The sequence below is a fragment of the Poecilia reticulata genome, chromosome 15, assembly GCF_904066995.2.
Source record: "Poecilia reticulata chromosome 15, P_reticulata-male-v2, whole genome shotgun sequence".
NCBI lineage: Eukaryota > Metazoa > Chordata > Actinopteri > Cyprinodontiformes > Poeciliidae > Poecilia > Poecilia reticulata.
This window is the reverse complement of record NC_088844.1, coordinates 10,162,010-10,171,494: the sequence shown is the minus strand read 5'-3', so window position 1 is coordinate 10,171,494 and position 9,485 is coordinate 10,162,010. Positions and strand designations below refer to the sequence as shown.

General features: G+C 46.1%; 1 protein-coding gene across 1 annotated transcript; it reads right to left on the bottom strand.

The window, feature by feature from the left end:
- Positions 1 to 1,578: 1,578 nt before the first annotated feature.
- LOC145555154 (uncharacterized) lies at positions 1,579 to 3,920 on the bottom strand. The gene is made up of 2 exons (XM_081616537.1): positions 2,374 to 3,920; positions 1,579 to 2,280 (listed from the first exon to the last, which is right to left on the bottom strand). The coding sequence occupies exons 1-2, from the start codon at positions 3,647 to 3,649 to the stop codon at positions 1,808 to 1,810; spliced, it is 1,749 nt and encodes a 582-aa protein (XP_081472663.1). The 5' UTR covers positions 3,650 to 3,920; the 3' UTR covers positions 1,579 to 1,807.
- Positions 3,921 to 9,485: the final 5,565 nt, after the last annotated feature.

Here is a 9,485-nt window from a genome sequence, read left to right as displayed (position 1 = left end):
ACCACCCACCAACCTACGGAGAATTTAAAGAAACCAATTAACCTGACAGTCATGTTTTTGGACAGTGGGAGGAAGCCGGAGCACCCGGAGAGAACCCACGCATGCACAGGGAGAAGATGTAAACTCCGTGCAGAAAGACCCTGAGTCCGGAATGAAACCCAGGACCTTGCTGCAAGGCAACAGTGCTACCAACTGTGCCACTGTGCAGCCCACAACACCTTTTGAAAAGTCAATACAATGGACCCCCTGTCAAAAATAAACCCACATGGCCCAAATTGACCCCAAATATCCTGCAGGACCCCCGCTCCAACACTAAGCATTGACTACACTCTTGAAATGTCAATACAATGGTCTTCCTGACCAAAATCCACCCAAAAGACCCGATTTGTCCCCACATGTCCTGCAGTCCCAACTTCCCCAAATAATGATGGTCAACCACCCCTCTTGAAAAGTCAGTAAAATGCACCCCCTGACCAAAATCCACCCACATGGCCCAATGTGTCCCTAAATATCTTGCAGGACCCCCTCCCCAATATATGTAAATACAATTCTGCCAATGACCAAAATCCATCCACAGGACCTGATTGGTCCCCACATGTCATGCAGGAGCAACTCAGAGACAAACAGGACAAACAACCATGCACACACACACACACACACTCACACCTAGGGAGAATTTGGAAAGGCCAATCAACCTATCAGTCATGTTTTTGGACAGTGGGAGGAAGCCGGAGTCCCCGGAGAGAACCCACGCATGCACAGGGAGAACATGCAAACTCCGTGCAGAAAGACCCTGAGTCCGGAATGAAACCCAGGACCTTGCTGCAAGGCAACAGTGCTACCAACTGTGCCACTGTGCAGCCCACAGCACCTTTTGAAAAGTCAATACAATGGTCCCCTGTCAAAAATAAACCCACATGGCCCATTTTAACCCCAAATATCCTGCAGGACCCCCGCTCCAACACTAAGCATTGACTACACTCTTGAAATGTCAATACAATGGTCTTCCTGACCAAAATCCACCCAAAAGACCCGATTTGTCCCCACATGTCCTGCAGTCCCAACTTCCCCAAATAATGATGGTCAACCACCCCTCTTGAAAAGTCAGTAAAATGCACCCCCTGACCAAAATCCACCCACATGGCCCAATGTGTCCCTAAATATCTTGCAGGACCCCCTCCCCAATATATGTAAATACAATTCTGCCAATGACCAAAATCCATCCACAGGACCTGATTGGTCCCCACATGTCATGCAGGAGCAACTCAGAGACAGACAGGACAAACAACCATGCACACACACACACATACACACTCACACCTAGGGAGAATTTGGAAAGGCCAATCAACCTGTCAGTCATGTTTTTGGACAGTGGGAGGAAGCCGGAGTCCCCGGAGAGAACCCACGCATGCACAGGGAGAACATGCAAACTCCGTGCAGAAAGACCCTGAGTCCGGAATGAAACCCAGGACCTTGCTGCAAGGCAACAGTGCTACCAACTGTGCCACTGTGCAGCCCACAACACCTTTTGAAAAGTCAATACAATGGACCCCTGTCAAAAAAAACCCACATGGCCCAATTTGACCCCAAATATCCTGCAGGACCCCCGCTCCAACACTAAGCATTGACTACACTCTTGAAATGTCAATACAATGGTCCCCTGTCAAAAATCCACCCTAGCAGGCTCGGGAGGAGTGTAGAGCCTAATTTGTCCCAATATGTCCTGCAGGACCTGAGCCAAACACAGAGGGTTGACCACCCCTCTTCCTCCATCCATTTTCTAACACCTTCTCTCTTGTCTGTGGAGTTATTTTGATTTTGTCTTTCCACATGAAGTGATTTGAATAGGTGGAAGGTAAACAATATTTCGGGGTTTCATCGGCTTTGGGTCCATGTCCTCAGATTTCAGTTTGATATTGTTTGACTGAATTGGAGGAATTGCATCCTTCTGTGAAAATGAGATATCTGAAAGTTTATTTTTCAACATTTTGATGTCGCACTCTTGCGTATCTATTTTTGCTAAAAGTACACTTATCTCTTTCTCTAGGGCTTTTATCTGTCTTCTGAGACCTTTAGAGGTGGTCTGACTCTCCTCCACTCTCTGCAATACATCTTGCGGCAGTAGGTCTAACTTACACTTGAGATTTTTCATCACTTCTTGCAGCTTCTCCTCCTCAAGCTTGAGATTCTTAATTTCTTCTTCTTTCATTTTCAGCTTTGTGGACAATCTGTGGTTCTCAGAGCGGCACTTTCTGAGTTGATCATTTTTCGTGTCGTCATCTGGGAGAATTACAATATCTCCTTTATCTTCATCTATCCATAACTTTTCGACCTTAGAATATGTTTCTTTAACCATTTTAAATTTATGCTCACTCTCATAGAGTCTCAGAACTTCCTTGGTTAGATCCATAATCTTAGATTCCTGTTCACGTACTGTGTCTGCCAGTATTCCAATTTTTCTCTCATTACAGAAAATTGCTTCTGTGGCTCTCCTGTTTTTTGTCAGACTGTCTTCTGTCTGCGTCTTTAGTTTGGTATACTCTTCTTGTTTCTGCAGGAGGTCTTTTTCAAATTTTATTTTATTTTTCTTGCCGCTACAAATCTCGTCAGCCAGCTTTCCCTTGAGCTGCTGCACTTGATTCTTAAGAAATTTTTTCTCTTGCTGAATCTTTTGCAGGACTGTCTGTGTTTCGATAATCTCTTTCTCATTATTAGCTGCAGAATGTTCCAGGACTCGTTTTTCTTTCTGCAGGTCTGCTATTTCTGTCTGAGCATTTTTAAGGCGTTCCTGGATGAATTGAAGTTTCTTACCTTGTTTTGACAACTTCTTCTCAGTTTCACTCAAAGCCATTTTTAGTCCCGTGACTTCCTTTCGTAGGCTCAAATTTCCTTCATCTTTGTGTTTTATTCGCTTCATTGATGTTTCTTCATTTAGCCGATTTCTTCTCGCCTCAACTTCATTCTCTTCTGCAAGTTTGCGTTGTTTCTTAATTTCCTCTGTCTGAGCATCGATTTGCTTTTGTTTTACATCCAATGCAATGTCAAGATGGTTAATTGTGTTATCTCTAGTTTTCAAGAGATCTAACTGCTTAGAAAGCTCTTCTTTTTGGGCCTCTGCTTCATTTCTAAATGTCCTTGCTTTTTGTTGAGACAAGTCCAGTTGCCCTTTCAATTTTTGGTTTTTATCGGTGAGCTCTGAGACTTGTTTCTCAGCGATCAATGCTCTATCTTTGTAGAGCTTCATTGCTGCCAATCTATCAGTCAAATCTCGCCTTTCTGCTGCTATAACCATCAGAGAATTTGTCTTCTCTGCAAGACTAGATTTTGTGTTTTTTAACTGATCTTCTAGATTCTGAATTATGGCATCACGTTCCTGAACTTTGGTCGAAAGCCCTTTACATGTGCTAGAAAGTTTAAAATATTTTACCTCTAACACTCTCATTTCCTTCTGCAGGGATATGTTTTCTTGTTGTAAATCCTTTTCAGAAGGCTTTTTTTTGTCCTTGGAAGGAGAATTGCCTGTTTGCTCTATGGATGGTCTTGTTGCATCTCTGGCTCTTTCACCCTGGCTCTTGTGGGATTGGGGATCATTGTCAGTTAGTTGATCCGACCTGTCCTTGGTTCGCAAATTTTCTGCTGAACGTTTCATTTTCTTTTTGTATAGAAATCGTTTTAAGACTCTGGACAAATTTTCACAGAACGTAATCTATCTTGGAACTCCTTGAAGTTTGAGTTGTCATCAGTGTCTTTGTCATATTTAAAGCCATTGAGTATGACATCACAATGTCTTGTGATGTCATGATCTTTGTCCCCATTACATCACTGACTGTTCCTAAACAATGAGTTTCATTTGAAAAGTCAATACAAATCTCCCCCTGACCAAAATCCACATGGCCTGATTTGTCCCCCCGCAGGATGCCCCCCAAACACTGTGCACAGCAAACATCCCAGTGTTGATTTAACTTCCACAGAGTTGATTTAAACACTTTTTCAGGGTTTATATAGTCTGTAAAAAAGAAAACTCTGTCCAGAAGAGTTAAAAATTGTAGACATTCAAAATAGATCATTATCAATAAGAAAATATATACTGAACCAATGGTGTCAACCCTTACTGTGTATAAACATGAAATGTTTAATAAACTGGATTTGAATTGGTTGTTTGTACAACGAAGCTGAAAGAGGCACTAGCTTCGGATGTTATCAGCCCCATTGAATGGCTTCAGACAGTTGGTCCCTCCTTTGTCTCCATTCGCTTCATATCGCTGATCACAGCAGCGTATTGCTGATAGAACTTTTGTTTTTAGCTTTTTTTAAAAAAAAAACCTTTATTGCAGATTTCCAAAACAAACACTCCCATCAAACAAATGTAAATAAATGCCTTGCTTTGTGACCAAATGACACAAAAAGTGGTAATTCATGCTATTACATTATATACATTCTCCACTATTTCATTTTTAAGTCAATATTTAAAAATAATTTTAATATTAGTATTTTTATTCAATAGCTTCCGGGTCATGTGACGTACTGACTCAAAATCAGTGTGAAATAGTTCTACTAGTCTGTATAGATGAGGCACACATTTTTATTCCATTTTAACTCATTTTTTGCCTATTTTTTAGTTATAATATAGTGGTTTTCTTCAATAGTTTCTGGGTCATGTGACCTATTGACTCTGAATCAGTGTGAAATAGTTCTACTAATCTGTATATGAAGCACACTCAGCCTCACACACCAGCTCAGCCTCCTTCCTCACCAGAGAGGCGACACTCCAGGTCTAGTGAGAAAACTTCTGTAGCCTAGGTGTAACGAGTATGCAAAATCAGCCAGAACCCAAAACGCAGCCAAGACCAGAGATCAGATCAAAAAAGTTTATTACTAAATAAAGGGAAGGGGGTGGGTTCCACAGGGAGTGGTCACACTGGTGAGTGAGGAAGTGGGGGACCAGCAGGGTCGGGGAGCCAGCTTGGAGAGGGTAGGGTGAAAGGGCAGAGGGGTCCGCAGGGAGGAACTAGATGACAGGGACAAAATCCACAAACCAGAGGCTAGTCGTTAACACAGTCCAGGGTCATGCACGGGGGTTTCTCAGGCAAGGCAATCCAATAGACGGCAACCAGGAGGCAGGGTCAGGACCAGGCAGGGTTCAGCAACAGGAGGGCACAATCTTCAGAGCAGAGGGAAAAGGCAAAATCAGTGGTCAAAAAACAGGCAGGATCAGAAAACCAGTAGACTATTTGGAACATGGACAAGGCTTGAAAGCTGTGACTGTGGCAACAGACGATCTCGCACTGAGCTGGTGACGAGCAGCTGTTTAAATAGGGAGCAGCACAGAGCAGGTGAGGGTAATGAGTAATCAGCCCACTGAAGGTGGAGCTGAAGGGCTGAAATCATGACATCACCTCCCCCTCAAGGGGCGGCTCTTGACGCCCCTCTGGGCTGGTCCGGATGCTGGCGGTGGAATTTGTGGACAAGGTCCTTGTCCAGGACCAGGCGAGAAGGAACCCAGGACCTCTCCTCAGGACCATAACCTTTCCAGTCCACAAGATATTGGATGCCACGGCCCCAACGTCGGGAACGCAGTAACCGCCTCACAGTAAAGGCAGGGGCCCCATCAATGAGTCGGGCGGGGTGGAGGGGGTCTGGCTGGAGGGCACAACCTGGATGACATCAGTGGTTTGATCTTGGAGACATGGAAGGTGGGGTGTACCCGTAATGAAGGCGGTAGTTTGAGACGTACCGCTACTGGGTTAACAATCTTAGTAACAGGAAATGGGCCCACAAAACGGGGTGCCAACTTGCGGTTCTCTACCTTGATGGGCAGATCCTTTGTAGATAACCACACCCTCTGACCGACCAGGTATCTTGGGGCTTGGGATCTGTGGCGATTGGCATTCCTGGCATAAACCGCAGAAGTCTTGCAGAGAGTAGCTCTGGCCCTTCTCCAAACTCTGAGACAGCGACGTGCTGATAAATGGGCAGCAGGGACCTGGGTGGCTCCCTCCTGAACAGAGAGAATGGGCGGCTGATAGCCATAAACGACATGAAATGGTGACAGACCTGTGGAGCTTGATGGTAATCCATTAATGGCATATTCAACCCAAGGTAAGTTCTGGGACCAGCGACTAGGAGCGTCCATGCAAAGGATGCGCAACTTGGACTCTACTTCCTGATTTATCCTCTCTGTCTGGCCATCCGTCTGAGGGTGAAAACCTGAAGAAAGACTGACCTCAATGCCAAGAAGGGTGCAAAACTCACTCCAAAAACGGGAAATGAATTGTGGTCCTCTGTCAGGTACAATGTTGCGGGGAATGCCATGAAGTCTGAACACCTCTCGAGCCATCACACTAGCGAGATCAGGTGCTGAAGGTAACTTGTGTAAAGGAATGAGGTGGGTCATCTTAGAGAACCTGTCAACCACAGTGAGGAGTACCGTGTTACCTTGAGAGGGAGGCAGGCCGGTGACAAAATCCATAGAGATGTGGGACCATGGTCGATGAGGAATCGGCAGAGGCCTCAGAAGACCAGCTGGGGGGCGTCTGGAGGGCTTAACTCTGGAACAGGTGACACATGCTAAAACAAACTCTCGTGTGTCCTCTCAGAGTGGGCCACCAGAATCCTGACTGGACCACAGCCAGAGTCTTTGTAATACCTGGATGACAGAAAAGTTTAGAGCCATGACAGAATTGAAGGACTTTAGGTACCATCTCTTCAGGAACAAACAGAAGACCCTCAGGACATTGAGCTGGAGGTGGTTGTTTCCGATGACTCCTCCTGAGCAAGGTCTCTATTCTGGTTAGAGCTAACCTGGTCTTGGAGGGAAGGATGTAGTCATGGTCAATAGAATCAGAAGAGCAGACAGAGGACAGATCAAGTCTTGAAAGGGCATCTGGTTTGACGTTCTTGCTGCCAGGTCGGTAGGCCAGAGTGAAGTCAAATCTGCTAAAAAACAGTGCCCATCTAGCCTGTCGTGGGTTCAGTCTCCTGGCCGACTTGAGGTATTCCAAGTTCTTATGGTCTGTCCACACAGTAAAAGGAAGTGCCGACCCCTCCAGCCAGTGCCTCCATTCTTCCAATGCTAGTTTAATAGCCAACAACTCTCTGTCTCCTACGTCGTAGTTTCTCTCGGAGGCAGAGAGCCGGCGAGAAAAAAAGGCACAAGGATGTAGCCTGGCATCATCTGCAAACCGTTGCGACAGGACGGCTCCAACCCCAGTATCTGAGGCATCAACCTCCACAACAAAAGGGTTAGACGGATCAGGAAAACGCAGAATGGGAGCTGAAGTGAAAAGACGTTTCAGCTTACCAAAAACATGTTCTGCCTCTGAAGACCACTGGAACTGAGTCTTGGTGGAAGTGAGTTGATGAAGAGGGGCAGCCACTGAACTATAACCCTTGATAAAATGGCGATAAAAATTGGCAAATCCAAGAAACCGTTGAAGTTCCTTCCGACTGGAAGGTTTGGGCCACTCCAAGACGGCTGCCACCTTTGATGGATCCATGGTAATCCTGCCAGGAGCAATGATAAAACCCAAGAAGGATACAGATGGCTGATGAAAAGCACATTTCTCCGCCTTCACGAATAGATTATTCTGGAGGAGCCTAAGAAGAACCTCACGAACATGCTTGATGTTCGTGAGGTTCTTGGAAAAAATCATTTTGAAAAAATCAAAATGTCATTGAGGTATACAAAAACAAATCTGTTTAACATATCCCTTAAGACATCATTAACCAATGCCTGGAAAACGGCTGGGGCATTGGTGAGCCCGAAGGGCATGACCAGATATTCATAGTGCCCTGAAGGGTGTTAAAAGCCGTCTTCCACTCATCTCCCTCCCTTATACGGACCAGATGGTAGGCATTGCGCAGATCCAGCTTAGTAAACACAGTACTTCCTTGAAGGAGCTCAAAGGCAGAAGTCATGAGAGGTAGAGGGTACCCGTTCTTGACAGTAATTTCGTTAAGACCTCGATAATCGATGCAGGGCCTAAGAGATCCATCCTTCTTGCCCACAAAAAAGAATCCTGCACCTGCTGGAGAGGAAGACTTTCTTATAAGACCTGCTTTGAGGGCATCGGAAAGGTATTTCTCCATTGCCTCTCTTTCAGGACCAGAAATGGAATACAATCTGCCCCTGGGTGGGGTGGTTCCAGGGCGGAGGTCAATGGCACAGTCGTACTCTCTATGGGGAGGCAGAGAAGTGGCCTTAGATTTGTTAAACACCTCACACAGATCATGGTAAACCTTAGGGACTTTAGACAATTCTGGATAATCATGGTTGACCTCACAGGGGGAAGCCATGATGGGGGCTTCCTTTAAACAAGAAGTGGAGCAAGATGAACCCCAAGACTGAACCTCACCCGTGAGCCAATTGATGACTGGACTGTGCTTGATTAGCCATGGGCGTCCCAGAATCACGGGGATCTCAGGAGACCTGGTCAGCAGAAACGTGATCCTGTCGTGGTGATTTCCTGAAATCAGTACAGACACAGGCTTAGTGCAGTGGGTTATTTGATCAATCAGATGCCCATCAATAGCAAAAATCTCACGAGGTTCGTCTAGAAGTTCCAACTCCAAGGCGAGCGCATGTGCTAGGCTAACATCAATAAAGTCGGCATCAGCCCCAGAATCGATGAAAACAGGAACCTCCCTGCCTTCAGGAGAGTCAGAAAATCTGATGGTGCACTGGTTGTGAGGAGGGTTCTGAGATCTGAGGATAGGGCTCAGCAAAGACCCCCCGGGCTTTACTGAGCCTGTCCTTTTGACGGACAGCTAAAAGCGCGATGGTTTCTCTCTCCACAGTAGAAACACAGGTGATTTCTGAACCTCCTCTCCCTCTCTTCAGCAAAGAGCCTGGTCCTACCCAGCTGTCGGCATCATTCTCCCATTCAGAAGTTCCCCACTGTTTTGCCTTACCAGATAGTAGAGAGATGGTGTAGGCCACCTTGGCCTGCTCAGAAGGGAAGGCAGAGGGCTGGAGCTCAAAAAGCAGAGAACACTGAGTTAAAAAAGGTCGGCACTGTTCGGGATCCCCATCAAAACGCTCTGGGGGGGGGGATCTTAGGTTCATTGTTAGCGTTAGCTGAGGGAGTGACAGCTAGAGGACGTGGCGGTGTAATGGAGGGCCTCGCTTGAGTTTGGGAATCTTTTAGAAAAGAAAGTCCCTGTAAAAGCTCCTGGACATTTCTTTCTAGGCCAGTAATGGCATTCTCCACCCTAGAACACCAAACCGGATTAGGCTGTGGGTTCATTCTGGCGAGATCGTACTGTAACGAGTATGCAAAATCAGCCAGAACTCAAAACGCAGCCAAGACCAGAGATCAGATCAAAAAAGTTTATTACTAAATAAAGGGAAGGGGGTGGGTTCCACAGGGAGTGGTCACACTGGTGAGTGAGGAAGTGGGGGACCAGCGGGGTCGGGGAGCCAGCTTGGAGAGGGTAGGGTGAAAGGGCAGAGGGGTCCGCAGGGACTCAGGGAGGAACTAGATGAC

What these genes read in the sequence shown, in the direction of transcription:
- LOC145555154 (XM_081616537.1), bottom strand. Translation starts at nt 3,649, where the DNA reads ATGAAACGTTCAGCAGAAAATTTGCGAACCAAGGACAGGTCGGATCAA. An exon ending in AGTTCTGAGACTCTATGAGA is followed by an intron (nt 2,281 to 2,373) that starts GTGAGCATAAAT and finishes TAATTCTCCCAG; the next exon opens with ATGACGACACGAAAAATGAT.